The sequence below is a fragment of the Ochotona princeps genome, chromosome 17 (genome assembly GCF_030435755.1).
Source record: "Ochotona princeps isolate mOchPri1 chromosome 17, mOchPri1.hap1, whole genome shotgun sequence".
Classification (NCBI taxonomy): domain Eukaryota; kingdom Metazoa; phylum Chordata; class Mammalia; order Lagomorpha; family Ochotonidae; genus Ochotona; species Ochotona princeps.
The window spans coordinates 13,711,720-13,732,407 of record NC_080848.1 but is presented as its reverse complement, the minus strand read 5'-3'; the positions used below and the strand labels follow the sequence as shown (position 1 = coordinate 13,732,407).

General features: G+C 49.1%; 1 protein-coding gene across 1 annotated transcript; it reads right to left on the bottom strand.

Moving 5' to 3' along the window:
* Nucleotides 1-2,491: 2,491 nt before the first annotated feature.
* Nucleotides 2,492-19,080, bottom strand: CCDC43 (coiled-coil domain containing 43). Its single transcript, XM_058676278.1, has 5 exons — nucleotides 18,818-19,080; nucleotides 12,012-12,099; nucleotides 10,790-10,926; nucleotides 4,857-4,920; nucleotides 2,492-3,457 (listed from the first exon to the last, which is right to left on the bottom strand). Exons 1-5 carry the CDS (start codon nucleotides 19,025-19,027, stop codon nucleotides 3,270-3,272), a joined length of 687 nt encoding a protein of 228 aa, XP_058532261.1. The 5' UTR covers nucleotides 19,028-19,080; the 3' UTR covers nucleotides 2,492-3,269.
* Nucleotides 19,081-20,688: the final 1,608 nt, after the last annotated feature.

The following is a 20,688-nucleotide window of genomic DNA, read 5'->3' as shown; positions in this document are numbered from 1 at the left end:
GAATTAAGAGCTGGAGCTGGGCACCAAAATCTATGATGCAGGACGCTGGAGTCCTGATCAGCAGCAGAGCCACTAGGCTAAACACTCTCCCTGGAATAGTAAACATCTTAAATATAATGGATTTTTAGCACTTGAGTTAACTTTTCTCAAAGCTTAATGAGCTAATTTTTCTGTTTGTTTGAGAAGGTACACTTAACACAAACAGAAAAATTAGCTCATAAGCTTTGAGAAAAGTTAACTCAAGTGCTAAAAATCCTTTATTCCTTCAGAGACTAAAATGAAGGTGGAAACAAACCAAAATCCCAAAATAAGAGTTACTAAATTAAGAAAAGGGAGAAAAAAAATTACATGGTGGAATAGGCTGTTTCTGCCCATCACACTGGCATTTCATACAGGAGCCTATTCATGACTCAGCTGCTCCACTTCCTATCCCATTCCCTGCTTATGGCTTGGGAAAGCAGCAGAGAAGGATTCAAGTTCTTGGGACCCTGCATCCATGTGGAAGATCTGGAACAAGCTCCTGGCTCCTGGCTCTAGGCCAGCCCAGCTCTTACCATTAACAGCCATCTAGGGAGAGAACGAGTGGATGGAAGATAATTCTGTCTCTCCTCTCTGTAACTCTGCCTTTCAAATAATAAAATATTTAAACAAATTCAAAAAAAGAATTACTGAACTAAAATGAACTCTGCCCTATCCTATCCATAGCCACAGCCTCCTGCTATCATCATAATAAAGGACTGATTCTACCAGTACTTCTGATACTTCAAAAAGCATGGTCTCCTAATTTCAACTTTGCAAAAAAGGAAAGAGAATTTATGGATTTGAAGGAAAAGAGGCTCCATTAGTAGACTATAGGCTTTAGAGGTGGGTGTTGTGATCTGGCTGATTAAGCCATTGTTTGAAACACTGCATACTATTATGAGCCTGACTCTGATGAAATCTTGCCTACTCTTCAGATCCATCTTCTGCTGATGCACCTGGAAGGCATTTAGTCCATGACCTCCATGCGGAGTTCCCAACCCCTCACTTCAGCCTGGTCCAGTCCTAGCTTTTTGGAGCCATTTGTGTGAAACAGTGGATGGATGTGGGTCTCTCCCTTTGTTACCTTCAATTAATTTTTTTAAAAAAGCATAGAGGCCCAGTGTGGTGGCCTAGCAAGCTAAAGTCCTCATCTTGTATGCACTAGGATCCCATATGGGTGCCGGTTCTAATCCCAGTGGCCCCACTTTCCATCCAGCTCCCTGCTTGTGGCCTGGGAAAGCAGTCGAGGATGGCCCAAAGCATGGGAGACGCGTAAGACACTCCAGGCTCCTGGCTTAGGATCAGTGCAGCTCCGGCTATTGCAGCTGCTTGGAAAGTGAATCAGCAGATCTTCTTCTCTGTCTCTCTTCCTTCTGAATATCTGACTTTCCAATAAAACTAATAGATATATATTTTTTTTAAAGTTGAGGGGCCCCGCACGGTGGCCTAGCGGCTAAAGTCCTCACCTTGAACGCACCGGAATCCCATATGGGCACTGGTTTCTAATCCCAGCAGCTCCACTTCCCATCCAGCTCCCTGCTTGTGGCCTGGGAAAGCAGCTGAGGACAGCCCAAAGCCTTGGGTTCCTGCACCCGCATGGGAGTCCTGGAAGAAGTTCCTGGCTCCTGGCTTCGGATCAGCGTAGCACCTGCCGTTGTGGTCACTTGGGGATTGAATCATCGGACGGAAGATCTTCCTCTGTCTCTCCTCCTCTCTGTATATTTCTGACTTTCCAATAAAAATAAATAAATCTTTAAAAAAATATAAAAAAGACATAGATTGAAGATACGTTCCACAGTGACTTTCCACATGGACCTTCTGCGGGAAGCTGGAAGGAATCAGATTAAAACAGAAGGTGGTGACTTAAAATTAGTTTATTTTGTTTTAAAAAGGTGGGTTTTTAGAAAAATTTTTGAAATGCCACAGTTATAGGAGTGTTTGAAGAGGTAACACACATCTCCTTTTCTTAACCATGCTGGTTTTTTTTTAACCTTCTACACAAAGGTAAATTTTTGGTAGTTAATGATATAAAACACAAGTCAACACATTTTGTTTCCAAAGGGCCAGATGATAAACAGCTTAGGTCTCAGGACCACATACGGTCTCTTTTATGTATTCTTTCTTTTATAATCCTCTAAAAATAGTAAAATCCATTTTCGGTCTATACCATACAAAAACAGACAAATTTAGCCTGTGGGTGACAGTCTGCTGCTGACCCCTGGCATAAAAGATCTACTTTGTCCAACCAGAGAAACCGCTGGCTTCAGGCTTCCCGGCAGGGTGCTGCCTGAACCGAGGAGGGGAGGCCCTCCATCTCCCAGCTCGCTGGTGGCAAGTGGAGACACACGGCGCGCTCCCGCTCACTGCCGACTTCCAAGCAGGTCTGCCATTCACTCTGGTCACAATCTGATGAGCACCTGCCGTGTACTCTTAAACATCTCTGTGTCAGCAGACATGTCCAGTGTTCCCCCCTCCCTTTAAAAGGGCAACTCCGCTAATTCCTCTAAAATCAGGAATGACTAATACTCATAGACTTTGTGGCAAATCAGAAAATTTCTGTCAACTAACAATGACACAGCCTTCTTAGAACAAAGTCACAGCCTATATGAGCAAAAATATGTAACTGTCTCACATGAGAAGATACCATTTTCTTCCACAGGCTGAAACCATTAAAGAAAAAAAAAAAAATCTAGAACACCTCCAGTGACTTCCATCTTCCTAACTTTACTGCCATGAAACACACACTTGCTCTGGAACGGGGGGTGAGGGGAGTGGCGCTGCTCATTTGCCAGTTCAGCCATAAAACCATGTTTAGGGGTGAGGCCGTGTGGGGTCATTTGCACTCCCACCCACACCCCAGCAGGGCGGACTGCTCCTGACTCTTCTCCTTCAGAAGAAAGCGGGCATCATTGGTTTTCTGGACCCTCCTGCCACGTGCCCAAGGTGAAGGAAGACTTTAAGGTGGGCAAAAGGAGCACAGGACTTCAGCATTAAAACAGAAACGCTGTCCCTATTCCAGATCTTTGGTACAGATATCAACTGTAAGAACGGGGCTGCCCACACCACCCAAACATGGCACATTCTGGAATGGGAAGTGAGTCTGAATGTCCTTTCCATCGTGTCCACAACGGGAGAAGTGCCTTGCCAAGCCACTTGACAGCGTCCTCTCGTTTTTCTCGAGTCCCTGTATGTACAACCACTGCTCCCTCTGGTCAAGTTCACGGTGGGAAGACCAGAGCGGGCCAAGGTTATCGCTTCCGCTCTCCTCGCTGTGTCCTTTTCTTCTCTTTCTCCTTGCGCTCCTGCTTGGCCAGTCGGTCCCTCTCCCTCTGCAGCTTGTCCTGCTCCTTCTTCCTTTGCGACTCATCCCGAAGCGAGTCTCGCTCCAGTCTTCGGGCATGGAGGACATCTTCCACGTTGGTGTTTCGGAACAGAGCTGCAGATGTGTTAAGGGGATCAAGTTCAGGTCACACAAAGTCATGGCTCTGTCTACTCATCCTGGCTCTCCTCTTACCATGTGCTGAGTCCTAACTGCTGTCTTCTATTTAAAAAAAAAGAAAGAAAGAAAACCTTGGGGACCGGAGCAGTAGCCTAGTAGCTAAAGTTCTCACCTTGCACATGCAGGAATTTCATATGGGTGCCTGTTTGTGTGCTGGCTGCTCCACTTCCCTTCCAACTCCCTGTTTGTGGCCTGAGAAAAAGTAGAGGAGGGCCCAAAGCCTTGGGACCCTACACCCACATGGGAGACCTGGAAGAAGCTCCTGGCTTGGGATCAACTCATCTCTAGCCATTATGGCCATCTGGGGAGTAAATCAGCAGATGGAAGATCCATCTATCTGTTCTCTCTGTAAATCTTCCTTTTATAATAAATCCTTTAAAAAAAAGTTTCCAGCTTTTAGTTTTGGGAAATCCCAAAGCTACCATTTAAAAATTCTAAAATATTCCTCAGAATATTTATTCAGTCTTAACTAAATCTGTATTTAAAAATATTTTACCACAATAAAATTTCATTCCAGAATAAGTATTTGTATCATTCAATAGCAAAATACTGCTCAAGTATCTAGACTAGTTAAAAGGATTGGAGTGTGAGCAACAGGCAAAATGTTTACGTTCTTGTTACTCTCAAACTTTAAAAAGATCTAACATGTTTAACCTTATTAAACAATCAGGCTGCTTTTTTCAAGACTACAGGAATTTAAACATAAAAATCACATTCCAGGGTTCAGCACTATAACCTAGAGGCTAAAGTCCTCGCCTTGCATGCGCCGGGATCCCGTATGTGCGCTGGTTCTAATCCCGGCAGCTCCACTTCCCATCTAGCTCCCTGCTTGTGGCCTGGAAAAGCAACTGAGGACGGCCCAAAGCCTTGGGACCCTGCACCCGCATGGGAGACCTGAAATAGGCTCCTGGCTCCTGGCTTCGGATCAGCGCAGCTCTGGTCGTTGCAGTCACTTGGGGAGTGAATCATTAGAAGGAAGATCTTCCTCTCTGTCTCTCCTCCTCCCTGTATATCTGACTTTGTGATAAAAATAAATAAATCTTTAAAAAAAAGTAAAGTTTTTAAGAACAAAGACAAAATTTCATTATCCTTCAGTGATTACTGCCATGTTGGCAACTTGAAGCAGCATGCAGGGAGTACAAAGGCTGACTTTCCCTTAGAGACCCTCCCGCTAATCCCTGACTGACTGGCCACACCCTGGGAATGGAGCTCCCCCTGCTGGCAGGGCCTGAGTGCCTGGATATAAAGGCGGCCCTTAGTCAAGACAGCACAACAAAAACAGACCCCCAAGAGGCACCCTTGGAGAACCGAACGGGTACACACACAGGAAGGATACATTTATCAGAACCAAGGTTCATGGTGGCAGCGCCCAAGTCATCCTCATCTGGGTTGGTGAGGGAATGTTAAGGAAAGTCACATGGCAAATGAAGGCACAGCCAGCACCAAGGACACACCCAGGCACTGAGTACACCTGTAGGAGGAAGACTGCGTTGGAGGGAGGGGAGGGAAAGAGGGGGAGGGGGGAGAGGGGAGAGAGGAGAGAGGAGAGAGGGAGAGTGAGAGAGAGAGAGAGACAGAGAGAAGGAAAGAGGGAGGGAGGGAGTTCCTGGTTGGGGAGGTGCTGAAAACCCAGTAGGTCAGCTCTAGGAATACACATTAAGAGAAGATTATGTGGATCTTCTATAAGCTAACTTTTAAGGAGGCTGAAAAAAAAATTTCAGGTTGGCCCTGGCAGATTCCCAGGTGACCTGAAAGGATGGCAAGGTGGCAAAGTGTGGCTCCATGAACCCCTGGGAATCTGTTAGAAAGGCACCATCTTGGGCCCTGCTCTGGTGGTTAAGTCAAGAAATCAGCTTAAATCTGCTTTAACAGCTCCTGCAGGCAAACTGGCAGTCTTAAAGTTCTTTTCTAGCTCAAGAATGAAGATTTAGTCATCAGAACCATAACTCTGCCAACTTGAACAAGAAGAGGCATGAGGAAACCTGACAGAGAAACTGACCCCAAAGAACCTCAGGAGGTGCCTGGCGAAAGGTACGAGCAACTGAGCACACTGGCTCCCTTGGGGGAGGGAGGCTCAGCAGGCTTCCGGGACAACCCCATCCTGGCAGCGTTTTTTGACCCGCAGGGATACCTGTAGCCAGCACACCTTCATGGTTAGTGTATGAGCAGAGGAAGCAGCCCACCCCGTCCCCCTAACCCCCTCCCCCCGCTGATGAGCTCTGGGTGATGAAATATTGCCTAGGGACATCCATAGATACGGACACCAGAGATGTAACTGAGGAATCCTGAGGGACACCTATCAACAGAGCGACTGTACTGGCTGGTAAGTGAGGGGACTGAGACCTGGTGGTATAGAGGGGAGGGAATGGAAGATCTGTATGGGTCAGACTGATTCATCAGCCCACAGGGGAGTCCTGAGATGGGCTTGTTATTGCAGAGCATCACTGACCATCACATGCCATACCATACGAAAGCTGTGGCTAGGGGCCTGTAGCAGACCTAGATCCAAGTACCTGATTGAGTATTGAAACAGGCGACAGGTCACATTAGGCAGGGCCATGACAAAAACCAGCACCCGAGAACCAGGCGTGGGGGTAGATTCCGTGAGGGAGTAAGTGGGCCCATCTCTATGGAAATATAAGTCCCACTGATAAGCTCAAGATCTGGGGTGGTGACTGGCTGAACAGGGAGTGAACATGGAACTCGCCAATACTCACGGTACAGGAGCTGAGAATAGGCTGGGCAGGTCAAGGCAGCAGCATCCAAATGTGCATCCTAAAATAGGGTGTGGGGTGGGCCAGGCTGCATACAAGGCCAAAATGGAAGGGCACACTATGTCGCGCACTGGCCTAACACCCACTGGCATGTATGAGATCTGGGTCTGGCAGTGGGTCAACTGGGGGAACCTGGAAAACTCCCCTAGTGGGTCACAACTGTCACTGATGCTCACATGGTCCAGGCCTGGGGATTGGGCAAGCCGGGCATAGTAGTTCCAAAGACTGGCCAAAGTGTGGATTGGCTATGAAAGAAGGCAGACCAGGCAGGACCGAGCAAATCTTAGCTCACAAACAAGAACAGAAATCAGGATGGAGCACAGGTCATGCTGAGCTAGGCTCCTACACTGGCTGGTTTGCATGAGCCAGGGAGGCCAGGACACAGCATCAAAGGCAAAGGCCGGGCCCAGCGGCGTGGCCTAGCAGCTAAAGTCCTAGCCTTGAACGCCCCGGGATCCCATATGGGCGCCGGTTCTAATCCTGGCAGCTCCACTTACCATTCAGCTCCCTGCCTGTGGCCTGGGAAAGCAGTCGAGGACAGCCCAAAGCTTTGGGACCCTGCACACCCATGTGGGAGACCTGGAGAAAGTTCCTGATTCCCGGCTTCAGATCGGCACAGCATTGGCCGTTGTGGTCACTTGGGGAGTGAATCATCAGACGGAAGATCTTCCTCTCTGTCTCTCTTCCTCTCTGTATATCTGACTTTGTAATAAAAATAAATAAATCTTAAAAAAAAAAAAAAGGCAAAGGCCAAGACAGGTGAGGGGCTGTGCCAAGATGGGTTACAGCAACCACTGGCACGCGCGATCTGTGGTTGGGAGCAGGCCCGGTCGTGGAGCTAAGAGAACACCCTGGCTGGGTTGGTATTCCCAGTGGCGAGTTCAAGGTCTGAAGTGGGGGCTGCGTTCTGGTATGGATATGGCTGCAGTGTCCCTTAGCACAAGTGTGGAAAGGGGCTGGGCACTCTGAGTTGGGCTAGACTCCAGCACCATCTGATGCTTTGGAGGACCAGGATAGATGAGAACAGACTAGGCTAGGTCTCTGCCCCACTGAGCCATGTATGAGCTGTGTCTGGGTATGGATGAGCCTTTGCTGGGCTGAAACATCCAACAGTAAGAACTAGAATGGGTTGAAGGCCAGTCAGGAAAGGCCACTGTTCCTGCCAGGGCAGGAGGTGGACTAAGTAGGGCTGGCCCATGGACCCACCAGTATGCGCAAGATCTGGCATTGGGAGAGGTTCTGATGGAGGGGCCTGGTCAACTCCTCTGGCAGGACACAGTCCCTGCAGGTGAGTGCAGAAACATGATGGGGAGCAGCCCAGACCAGGCCAGGGAAAGGTACCCACCGGCATACATTTGGCACAGGTCAGGGGCGGACCAGGCTGAACCAGTACACATCACTCGCTGGCGAATCCGAGCACCAGAAGACAGTGTGGGTCGTGCCAGGTTCAGACACAACACATACCAGTACGGCTAGGATGGGGTGCCAGCTGGGCTGGGCTAGGCTGTAACCCCTACCAGCGGGAGCTGGAATTGGGGGTGGGCTGGGCCAAGCTACAGCACCCACTGGCAAATGCTGAGGCGAGGAGGGCCAAGCCAGACTAGGCCGCAGCACCCAACCAGCACACATGAGAACCAGCGGGGGAGAGGGAAAAGCCGGTAGGAGGAATGGGGAGGGCTCCCCTGCTGGACTGCGAATCCCACTAGAGAGCGTGAGTTGGGATGGGGGCAGACCAGAACGGCAAGGGCTACACCTGTGGACCTCATGTGAGCTAAATCAGGGGAAAGCCAGGCTGGGCTGACTGTTCCTACTGGTGCAAGCATAAATCAGAATGGGTGAGAGTTGGTTGGGCTTTGCGACAGCATCAGGTGGCAGAGGCTGACACTTGGGGCCTAATTCCGTCAAGTTAAATCACAGAACCACCTGCACAGAGCATGAAGTGGGAGTGGCCCAGTAGGGAAAAAGTGGGCACCTCCCTCTTGGGCTACCACTCCCACTGGACAGCATGAAAACCAGGACTGGGGCAGGAGTGGCTAAACAGAATGGCACCCGCCAGCATGTGTGTGGGCTGGAAAGTAGGGCTGGTTGGGTTGAACTAGGGTTCAAAGCCCACTGACACGTATAAGAGCTGAATGGGACGTGGGACAGACTAGACAGTCTGCTGTACGTACTGGCAGGTACGAGAACCAGGGTGGGGGGCAGGCCTGGTGGGGGTTATTGGAAGTCACCCTGACTAGGTGCAGCTCCCACTGGTTTATGTGAGGGCCGAGTGTGAGGTGGGCAGAATCAGGCTTCACTGAAACATCCATTAGTTCACACGGAAGACAGGTCTGGAAACAGAAATAACCCAGCAAATGTAACCACCAGCATATGCATAAGCTGATTAGGGTGAAGGACTGTGCAGCACCCTGTACTGGCATTCACACACAAGAATCAGGTCTGGGATCACCTCAGACGAAGTTTCTCTGGGGATCCCTCCAATGGAACTGACCTCAGAATCCCAACCATGAAGAGACTATGTCAGCCAGTGGATTCTAAGAGATTTCATCATGCTGGGAATGGTGAGATTGGCAGCAAATCAGAACTGATAAACTATCAAAACTGCATGAGCAGGACCCTCGGAGCGTGCCCCACCTCGGGGACCTGGGATGGGTGGGAGGCTGGGTGGGGCTTCTCCCTTTGTTTCTCCCCTGACTCCAGATAAAAAAAGAAAGAATAATATTAATGTGGAAACGATGGTCTTACCCACTTTCCTATAGCCTTAGACCCTTTGTGCCCTAATCAACTATATAAAGATTATTAAAATAAAAGAATTAAAAACAACCAAAAAAAAAAAAAAAAGAACCTCAGGAAGTGTTCCTACACACATGATCAGATAGCTGACATTTGTAGGATGACATCCGCTGTGTGACATGCCACAACCTTCATTCAAGCAGAATCACTAAACCAAGTATTTATTAAATATTAGTTTCAAATTTATAGGAGACTAAAGCTACTTCTACTAGTAATACAACCTTTTTGTATAGTTCCTACTCAAATTCCATACTTATTACAGTGTTGATTACCAGGTTCAGTTTTAGTTGTTTTTTAATTGGAAAGCCAGATTTACAGAGAGACAGATCTGTCCATTGGTTCACTCCCCAACTGGTTACAACAGTAGGAGTTGAGCTGATCTGAAGCCTGAAGCCAAGAGCCAGAAGCTTCTTCTGGGTCTCCCAACAGGTGCAGGGTCCCAAATACTGGACCATTCTCCACTGCTTTCCCAGGCCACAAGCAGGGAGCTGGATGGGAAGTGGAGCAGCAGGGACATGAACCAGCATCCATATGCGATCCTGACAGTTGCAAGGATTTAGTCACTAGGCTATCGTACCAGGTCCCAGTTTTAGCTTTAACTGTGTAGTCATATTAATAAAAATATAAAAAAATTCGGGCCGAGCATGGAGTCCTAATGGCTAAAGTCCTCACCTTGAACATGCCAGGATCTCATATGGGCACCAGTTCTGATCCCAGCAGCCCCACTTCCCATCCAGCTCCCTGCCTGTGGCCTGGGAAAGCAGTCGAGGGTGGCCCAAAGCCTTGGGACCCTACACCCATGTGGGGAGACTCAAAAGAGCTCCTGGCTCCTGGCTTCAGATTGGCGCAGCACTGGCCGCTGCAGTCACTTGGGGAGTGAATCATCGGACGGAAGATCTTCCTCTCTGTCTCTCTTCCTCTCTGTATATCTGACTTTGCAATATAAATAAACAAATAAATAAATCTTTAAAAAAAAATACTTCAGGGCTGATGTTGTGGCACTACAGCTAGCTTAAGTTCCTACCTGCAATGCTGGTATTCCATATGGGTGCTGGTTCAAGTTCTGGTTGCTCCACTTCTGATGAACTTTCTTGCTAATGCATGTGAGTAGGCAGTGGAGGATGGGCCAAGTACTTGAGTCCCTGCCAACCACATGAGACCCAGGAGGTCCAGGGCCCTGGTGTTGGCTTGGTATAGCTTTGGCCATTGCAGCCATTTGGGGAGTGAACCAGCAGATGGAAGATCACTCTCTCTAACTCTCCATCTCTCTCTGTAGTTCTGCCTTATAAATAAACAAAACCTTAAAAAAAAAAATTAAATGTAATTGCTCCAAATTCAGGGGATCCTTCACTCAAGAACATGCAGGATCTAGTCCAAATTTTGCCACTAATTCTCAATTCTTAGTGACTTGGTTTCCTTTCTATACAGGAAAGATGATAAAAGCCAATGACAGATACGATAGCACACGGTGTCCTGCAAACAGAAGGGACCACATCTCATTTCCTGAAAGTACATAACAGTCCTGGAATACACTCCTGGTTTTACTCCATGGTTTTCAAGGATGTCCCACAATACTAAGTCCATTGTCAACTGCTCTGATATCATTTCCCATTCTTACCCAGGAACACAGAGACATGGTCCATCAGAGGGGGCAGGCAGGTACCAAAGATCATGGCCAACCATCCAGCCCCCAGAAAGGATATTCTTCCTCATCAGTCACATCAGCGTACTGGGCCAGCAGGGCCGCCTTCCTCTGCCTCGCCTCTTCCGACACCAGTCTGGGCTTCACCACGATCTGCGCCTGCTTCTCAATGAGGGTGGCGATGGCCTGGACCTCATCTGGGAGGTGGTGGAGAGAAACAACAGGCTGTGTCAGAGACGAGCCGCTCAGCACACTCCAGCCTTCCGGAGGGCGTGTGCCACGGCTGCCGGCAGCTGCCCTAGGTCCCAAGGCGGTGTCTCAAGGGCCAGTAAGCAAGGCAAGGAAAGGCCACGCACGCCAAGCATCACGGCTTGTGCCCATCCCGTCTTGTACAACGACCAGAACAGTGGACACTACAACAGTACACGGTGTTCTGCTACCTTAATGAAAATGCTGAAGGCATTGTATCAGAATCACAGAAAATTAAGCCTCCACACATGCAACTTTTGTCCCTCTTTTCCTAGAAACTTGAAAAAGAAATCTAAAATACTTGTAGCTATGCCAAATGAAATTCCATAAATTAAAGAATATTTCACAGTCCCAGCACAGTAGCCTAGTGGCTAAAGTCCTTGCCTTACATGCACTGAGATCCCATTTGGGTGCCAGATCATGTCCCAGTTGCTCCACTTCCCATCCAGCTCCCTGCCTGTGGCCTGGGAAAGCAGTTGAGGACGGCCCAAAGCCTTGGGATCCTGCACCTGTGTGGGAGACCTGGAAGAGGATCCTGGCTCCTGGCTTTGGATTGGCGCAGCACCGGCTGTTGCAGAGGCTTGGGGAGTGAATCATCAGACGAAGGATCTTTCTGTCTCTCGGCCTCTCTGTAATACCTGACTTTCCAATGAAAATAAAACAAATCTTTAAAAAAAAAATTGTATTAAAGGGCCAACACTCTGGCCTAACAGGTTAAGCTTCTGCCTGTAGTGCCAGCATCCCAACTGGGCGCCAGCTCTCATTCCAGCTGCTCCACTTCTGATCCAATTCCCTGCTAACGTGTGTAAGAAAGCAGCAAAAAGGTCTCCCTGGTCTTTGGACCCCTGAACTTATGTGGAAAACTTGGAAGAGGCCCCCAACTTCAGACTGGCCCTCTTTTTCATAAATCTGCCTTTCAAATAGAGAAAATCAAGAAAAATGAGGATCCAAAGACAACAATGAAAAGATCTATCATCACAGAAAAAACTTTTGGAACAAGCCCTGGAGGTCACACATGAATTTCCAACTCTACCTTCTTTCTTCACTTTGGTGACAACACTCTGAGATTCCGACCATCGTTGCACAATTTCCTTGCAGATATTCAGAAGAGAATCTTCTTCCTGGTTAGAAAAGTAGCACAATTAATTTCCTGAAAAAACTCTAAAACAACAGCAACCTGAGGCCAAAGTTGCAGTTTAAGGTAAATCTGCCGCTTGGTATCTGACAACTGGTCCTGGTCCCACCTGCTCCACCTCTGATCCAATTCCTGGGAAGGCAGTGGATGATAGTCCCAGTGCTGGGGTCCCTGCAACCCACATGGGAGATACAACAATAGAGTTTGGGCTCCTGGAAGTGGACCCATTTGGAAAGTAAAGTACACCAGTAGTTGGAAGGTACACCTCTCTCTGCCTCTCCCTCGACCCCTGTGGCTCTGTCCTGCCACCTAACAAAAGCTCATGTGGAGGGCATGGCTGTCCTAGGATGAGATGAACCCACGGGAAAGACTTGGGAGTGCCAAGCCCATTGTGTACAGAGGCAATCCTGTGTGTCGTTTTTTTTTTTTTTTTTTTTTTTTATCCATTTTATTGTATTGTTGTTGACAATCTTTACATAGTTAACTATAGTTGAAGGAAAAACAAGAAAAGAAAAAAAAAAGGTTCAGGGGGATAGGGAGGTAGGCAATGCTATTATGTCCATATTGTTTCCATCATGTATCTGAGGTAAAGGGGGATATTGAGGGAGAAGCTCCACCTGGTTTCCCGCCCACCCCAAGTCCCGGATGTGGGGCATGCTCTGAGATATGTGCTCAAGTGGAGTTAATAGTTCTCCAGTTATGAGTCACTGCCAGTTTCGCTCGATGAGGTGGTCCACTGATTGATATGGTCCATCATGAAGTCTCCATTTGTCCCATATTTCGCTGCCAACATGTAGCTGAGATGAATGATTGTCCTATTCTGTCTTCTGTCCTTTCTTGGTTAGAATTCTGAGTCCAGCAGTTCAAGCGGGGAGATCTCCAAAGATACTTTGAGGTATTCCCAGATTAGTTTCTTGTATGTTCTAGCAAGCACAGGGCCCGGCACAGTCCATCACCCTGATCAGCTGGTGGTTGCAATTGCTGGGTTGGTTCTGTTTTCAGTCCCGAGTTGCACTGGAACCAATGGGTGTTGCAGTCCAGTCTGGTTCCGCCCTTACTTCAACCAGTGGGAGCTGCAGCCTAGTTGGGGCGACCCACAATAGCCCCCACCAGACCGCCCCCTACCCTGGTTTGCCAGTATGTGTAGCAGAAGACCAATCTGTCCCCCATCCCATTTGGCTCTGGTACTTGTCAATGGGTATTAAGGCTTAGTTTTATCTAACCAACTCAACCATCCAGCCCTCACAGATATTGTTGAGTACCTCTCTATCTAGCCATCCCAGCCCCCATCCTAGTTTTCATGCCCTCCCACGGGAATAGTGACCCAAGAGGGGGGAACCCGCTTTTTCCCTCCCAGGTCTCTCTGTCCCGGTTTATGCACTCTTTAGGTGGTCCTGTGATTTGACTCGACAGAGTTAGTCCCCAGTGCCAGCTTCTGCCAGCTGATGCTGTGGCCCTGATCTAGTCCACATGCAGCGCACAGGTGTTGTAGCCTTGCTTAGTCGTGTCTGTCTCTATCCCAGCCCACGCTCTCCAGTCTGTGTGTCGTTTTTTAGCTTTCTGAGCCTCACACATTCTCAGGATTCTACTAAGTACAAATGAAGACGTATACAATATGTCTACCCTTCTTGACCAAGAATAGGCATTCAAAAATGCGGGCCTGACTAGTGGTGCGGCATGTAAAGCTGTGACCTGGGAAGACAGCACCCCATGTGGGAGCCAGATCACGGCTTAACTGCTCCATTTCCAATCCAGCCCCCTGCTAATGGCCTGGGAAAAGCAGCAGCAGAAGGCACAGATGTTTGGGCCACTGCCACCCACATGAAAGACCCAGATGGATCTCCTGGCTCTAGCCTGGCACTGCCCTGGCAATTGCGGCCATCTAGGGAGTGAACCAGCAGATGGAAGAGCTCTCCCTCTTCTGTTAATTCTTTCAAACAAACCTTTTAAAAAATGGCATTTCCAGGCCTAGCAGCTAAAGTCCTTGCCTTGAACGCGCCCCGGGATCCCATACGGGCACCAGTTCTAATCCCAGCAGCTCCACTTCCCATCCAGCTCCCTGCTTGTGGCCTGGGAAAGCAGTCGAGAACGGCCCAAAGCTTTGGGACCCTGCACCCATGTGGGAGACCTGGAGGACATTCCTGGCTCCTGGCTTCGGATCGGCACAGCACCAGCCGTTGCGGTCACTTGGGGATTGAATCATCAGATGGAAGATCTTCCTCTCTGTCTCTCTTCCTCTCTATATATCTGAATTTGTGATAAAAATATATAAATCTTAAAAAAAAAAAAAGGCATTTCCTTCCATTCTGCCATGGCCACTTTGACCCCCTTCATGTTCTAGCCTCCAGGACAAGCCTTCAGAGTTCACACTTAGGCACAGGCATTGAAAGATGCAGAGTGCGTAACACCACCAACTGAAACGTGGGCATTCCATATGGGAACACCAGTTCAAGCTCCTGCTGTGTAGCTTCCAATCCAGCTCCAACTCCGGTCGTCGCAGCCATGTCATACGTATACCAGCACGTGGAAGCTTTCTCTCTCTACCTCTCTGTCTCCTTGTCTTTCAAGCAAATAAATCTTTGTTTTTAAAAAATCACATTTATTAAGCACATGCCAGTTACCATTGTAAAAACTTCACATGAGCATCTGTAAGTCTTAAAATAATCCCATGAAGCACTATGTTACTACTCTGTATTTATAGAGAAAACCAAAGCACACAGGTAACTTGCCTGAAGTCATACAAGTAACAATGCTTTAAACAGGCTTTCAACCCAAGCAGCCTCCCCCGCCGTGCTTAACTGTGAGCCCATCTCCTGAACAAAGTGGTTCACTCCTCCAGTCTCCTCACCCAAATCAAAGCAAATCAATCACCCGTCCTCTTTAGAACTTCACCCGGCAGATGCCTGCTACAGTTATGGTACCAAGACAAGAGCAGAGGGATGAATAAAAAAACAGTGTCTAGCCTCACAACTCTTAGCATGGAGAGGGCTGCTAGAAACAGCCACGTGAGCTGTGGCTTCTTCACTCCCACTCCACTGTCGATCCTCTGATAAACATTCCACTGTCGTCACCTGCTAATGCCGCTCTCTGTGCCAGCCACGAGGTGTGGACCTCAATCCTGTTCCAGGAGCTACACCAAGCACTCAGGACGGTGTCTGTTAGACACCAGTCCACAGTAAGACCCTGAAGACCCAGTTACCTAGGGGAAGTACTGCCGGTCAAAACACAGAGGCTCACGGAAAGCATTTGCAGGCTGCTTCGCGCCCCTGACCACAAACCACCACTCTTGGCTCCTCCCTCAAGCGCTTGCTCTCAGATTTTTTGTTCCGAAGGCTGCATCCCCATGAAGTCTGGGGACTGATCTGGTTTGTTTTCTGTCACTCCCAGAGAGAGACTGGGTCAACTCCAGACTCCTGGTAGTACCTGCAGCCAGCTGGTCAGCTGACCGACCAAGAGCAGCACCTTGAATTGTGCCTAGCATATACCGATCGGCCCTTTCTGGTCTGGAAAGACACTACCCCACCATGTGGTGTCTGACCAATCCTCTCCAGGGTCCTTTTCCACATAGCAGGGGTTGAGCAAAGGATGAGAACATGTGGCATGTGAATGGGACAGGGGAAGGAGGCAGTCTTGTGAAATGATCTTGTCTCCTCCAGTTTACGCAACAAGAAGCTATAAAGAACCAAATCTTCATCTAAATGACTTTGCCTCTTCTACCAAGAGACTAGTAACAGTCCCGGCCAACTCCTGCATCTCCTTGACATCTAGTGGCCAAGAATGATACTATGGAAAGGATTTGACAATGAGCATGGAAGCTATTTTAACTCTTTCAGGGAGTCCTCAGAGACTTCTCACCTGGAAAAAAAAAAAAAAAAAAAAAGTTTGGTTCCTTCTCCCCACCTCTCACCACTATCACCTGAAATGTCAGGCTCCAAGAAAAGCATTTATTCCACTGTGTTGCATTTCCACCGGCCTGCCAAGCTGCCTGCCAGACTGTGCTAACATGTCCCCATCTACAGGCAAGGGCAGGCTCTGGGACAGACAGACCTGGCATAGCTGCACTGGCATCATATTTCAACCAAGTACCCAATCCGTGATCTGTGCTTCCACCAAGTCAAAGTAACACTGTCCCAACACAGCCTCTCCGTATAATACACTGGGATTCAAGAAAATATCTACTGGGACAACAGGGCATTTGCCCAAACAGCACGCACTTGGGTTCCACACCCACCCTGGCTCCTGGCTCCAGCTTTCGACTGGTCACAGCAGGTGACAGCTTAGGTAGTAGGGTGTCTCCCACGTAGACCGAGGTCAAGGATTCTGGCTTTGGCCTGGCCCAGCTTTAATCATCATAGCCATTTGAGGAATGAAGCAACAAATGGGAATTCTCTCTTTCCCTCTGTCACTGTCTTCTTCAAATAAATAAATAAGCTTTCAAAAATGAAAAATTGAGTTTTAAGGACTATAAAAGAGGATCCACATATACTTTGAATGAACAGGGATATTACCATACATGTACATACTTTGTAGGGAAAGAAATACGACAGAAAACATTTAAAATTTCTTGGGGGGAATCCAGTGTGATAGCCCAGTGACTAAATCCTCGCCTTGCATGTTCCATGATCCCAACTGCTCCACTTCCTCAAAGCTCCCTCCTTGTGGCCTGGAAGAACAATAGAGGACAGTCCAAAGCCTTGGGACCCTGTGCCTGAATGGGAGACCTGGAAGCTGCTGGTCAGGACTCTTGGCTTCAGATCAGCTCAGCTCCAACCACTGCAGACACTTGTGGAGTGAACCAGCAGATGGAATATCTTTCTCTCTGTCTCTCCTCTCTGTAAATCTTTTCAATAAAAATAACAAATCTTTTTTTAAGAATTTTTTGGGCCTGGTATGGTAGCCTAGTGGCTAAAGTCCTAGATTTGCACATGCTAGGATCTCATATGGGCACCGGTTCGTGTTCCTGCAGCCCTACTTCCCATCCAGCTCCCTACTTGTGGCCGGGGAAACCATCAGAGGACAGCCCAAGACCTTGGGACCCTACACCCACATGGGAGACCTGCAAGAAGCTCCTGGTCCTGGCTTCGGATCAGCTCAGCTCTGGCCATTGCAGCCACTTGGGGAGTGAATTAGTGGACAAGAAATCTTCCTCTCAGTCTGTCCTCCTCTCCATATATCTTACTTTCCAATAAAAACAAGTAAATATCTTTTAAAAAATTGTTTTTTGGGGGTCGGCTCGGTAGCCTAGCAGCTAAAAGTCCTCGCCTTGAATGCCCCGGGATCCCATATAGGCACCCATATGGGCGCCAGTTCTAATTCCGGCTGCCCCACTTCCCATGCAGTTCCATGCTTGTGGCCTGGGAAAGCAGTCGAGGACGGCCCAAAGCCTTGGGACCCTGCACCCATGTGAGAGACCTGGAGGAAGTTCCTGGCTTTGGATCGGAGCAGCAAGAGCTGTTGCGGTCGGTTGGGGAGCGAATCAATGGATGGAAGATCTTCCTGTCTCTCTTCCTCTCTGTATATCTGACTTTGCAATCAGAATAAAATAAGTCTTTTAAAAAATCGGTTTTTTAACTTATTTTGGGTATCGGGGATCAAGGAGGCACTTGGGCCACATATCATTGCTTTCCCAAGCACATCAGCAGAGAGCTGGATTGGAAGTGCAGCAACTGTGACTCAAACTTGTATGAGACGCCAGTGCTGCGGTGGCAGTTTAGCTCACTAGGTCACGATACCAGTTTGAAAACAGGTTTGAAGGGTAAGAAATGGATTATTCTCCAATATGTTCATTGGTACAGGAGAGAGGGGAAGGCCTCTGACGAGGAGCGAACCTCCCTGGAGTTCTCCGGCAGGAACAACTCTTGGTGCTACAATGTTCCATGACCTGACCAAGCAGATTTCATTCTGGAGCCTGTCATTTAGGAAACAATTTGTAAGGCGGCATTTGTAACCAATCTAACCTGTAACAACCAACCTAAAATGGGATCTTCAGGGTGGAAGAAATGAAGACGAAGTGGCAGGAAAAAAAATCACACTGGAATATTGTCTTAATGTGCAGAGCTGCAAAGTGCACACCCCGAACTCTCATACCCGCTTTAAGGAGACTACAGACCAAGTTCATCTCTTAATCCCATCCTCTTCCCCTAGCCCACCCACTCTAGTTTGTTCCCACATTTTTTAATACGGTAATAAATCAAGACCATTTGCTCCACTTCGGCTTAGACGTGAAAACCTCATCAACCTACATTTTCCGGACTGCCACCTCAGAAACATGCACCGAGAGGGTACTTTCTACAAACTCCTGTCTCCCGGCGCTACCTCCTGATGGCAACAGCCATCCCAAGCTCATCTTCTTGCCTACACCGCACACTGTAAAAGGACAGGTATAATCGTTACAAGTTGTCCGATAAAACTCCCAATTAGCCAGTTGAACGCCTTTCACAGCAGTGCCCACCAGCTTACCAGCCGGCATCTGAGAAGACCTCGTGCCCGGGATTAGGGGAAACTCATTCATCTCTATGCACCTGCAGCCCCAATCCTAGGAGACAAGCCCTCTCCCTGGCGGCCCACAGCCCAGAGCACGGATACAGCTCGTCCAGGGAAAACCATGAAACTCCCGGGACAGCGGGCAGGGGAAGGGAAGATCACAGTGCCAACAGGGTCTTGAGAGGCGTGCCCGAGGCTAAAGGAACAGCAGGGCGACCCACCAAGAAAGCCGACAGGATCCCCTGCAGAGCATCCAGCTTCTCCTCCTCCTCCTCCTCCTGCAGGACCCCAAGGATGTAAGCGCCATACACGGCCTGGTCCACTCCCAGAGCCTCCAACCGTCCATCTAGCCACGGCCCAAAGCCGCCGCCTCCACCTCCGCCGTCGCCTTGGCAGGAGGCGGCCGCGCCGGCTCCGCTGGGCGCGGCCATCTTGGGGTCAGGGTCTTGCTGGCCCCCGGGACGCCTGCCGCAGGGCCTGACGGGCCGCGCCGCGGGCGCATTGCGCATGCCCATGACGGGTGGAACCGGGCGGCGTCTGGCGCGTCGCGGCCCTGTGACGTCGCCGAGCGCTGGCAGGTACGCGTTCCTGAGTTTGTCGCGATTGGAACTCCAGCGCTTCGTTCTCATCCCGGAGCTGTAGATCCGCGCGAGGCTCGGAGCAGGGTCCCTCCTGCCCCTGCCCACAGGAGCCACTGTCCCCTCTGTCCCTGAGAACGCCCGCTCCGGAGGCGAAGGCGGGGGCAGGCACTTGGCTCCGGGCGACAAAACCCGAGCCGTGGAGGAGGCCGGCAGGGCCCTGGCCTGACTGCTTCTTTCAGCAGAGGTTTTTTTTCCCCATATGGGCTCCGTCACGTTGTTACTAGGTACTCGGATAGTAGAGAACTGGGACCAGAGGCCGTGTCCCTGAGGGGCCTGCAGTGCAGTGGGAACAGGTGTTTAGACAAGTGAGCACGTGGCCAGGTAAGGATGTCCCAAATGTGGGAACACAGGGAAGTGTGAGGCGAGAGGTTGACCTGGGGCCCCAGCACGATGGCCTAATAGCTAAAGCCCTCCCCTAAAATGCACCAAGATCCCATATGGGCGCCGGGGCGCCGGTTCTAATCCCAGCAGCTCCACTTCCCATCCAACTCCCTACCTGTGGCCTGGAAAAGCAGTCAAGGACAGCCCAAAGCTTTGGGACGCTGCTCCCGCGTGGGAGACCCAGAGGAAGTTCCTGCCTTCTGGACTCACATCGGCTCAGCTCTGGCTGTTGTGGTCACCTGGGGATTGAATCATCAGAAGGAGGATCTTCCTCTCTCTTTCCTCCTCTCTCTACATATCTGACTTTGCAATAAAAATAAACCTTTCAAAACTCATTTGCTTCAACAGGTGACAAGGAACAGGAAACGGGAAAAAGTCAGAATGGCTTTTTACAATATTAAAAAGATGCTCCATTCCATTAATGTTTTATCACATTCATTTAAAGAAACTTTTTTTTTTTAAAGGAAAATCTTCCATCTGAGCTGAGCCAATCTGAAGCCAAGAGCCAGGAGCTTGTTCCAGGTCTCCCATGCAGGTGCAGGGTCCCAAAGCTTTGGGCCATCCTAGACTGCTTTCCCAGGCCACAAGCAGGGAGCTGGATAGGAAGCAGGGCTGCCAGGATCAGAACCGGTGCCCATATGGGATCCCAGCGTGACCAAGGCGAGGACATTAGCCGCTAGGCGTTATCACATTAATTTTAAGCTGTACAAATTAAAATTGCTATGAGATACAGTATTTCCCAGCTCAAAAAAATCTGATGATACACCTGTGTTGCCTGTGACTGGGGAACAGGCCCTGGAAATGTTGACATGAAGGTTACTAGAATCTTTTGGAGGACTCTGAAAAACACCCAGTGTTTCTCCTGCAGCTGCCGTAAAGCGGAGTGACATGAGGACACTCAACTGATGAAAAGCTGTTTGTAATCAAGGAACAAAAATGGGCTGCATGCTATTTAAAGGATATATTTTTTTGGAAAATCAGATTTATAGAGAAGAGGAGATACAGAAAGATATTTCATCCACTGCTTCACTCCCTAGTGGCTGCAACAGCCAATGCTGAGCCAATCCCAA

Bases quoted from the DNA above. Each gene is read 5' to 3' on its own strand.
- CCDC43 (XM_058676278.1), bottom strand. From the start codon at position 19,027: ATGGCCGCGCCCAGCGGAGCCGGCGCGGCCGCCTCCTGCCAAGGCGAC. The intron at 12,100-18,817 runs GTGGGTCGCCCT...TTTTCTAACCAG, and splicing joins GGATCCTGTCGGCTTTCTTG to GAAGAAGATTCTCTTCTGAA. The intron at 4,921-10,789 runs TATCCTTTCTGG...TTTCCTTAACAT, and splicing joins ATGTGACTGATGAGGAAGAA to TCCCTCACCAACCCAGATGA.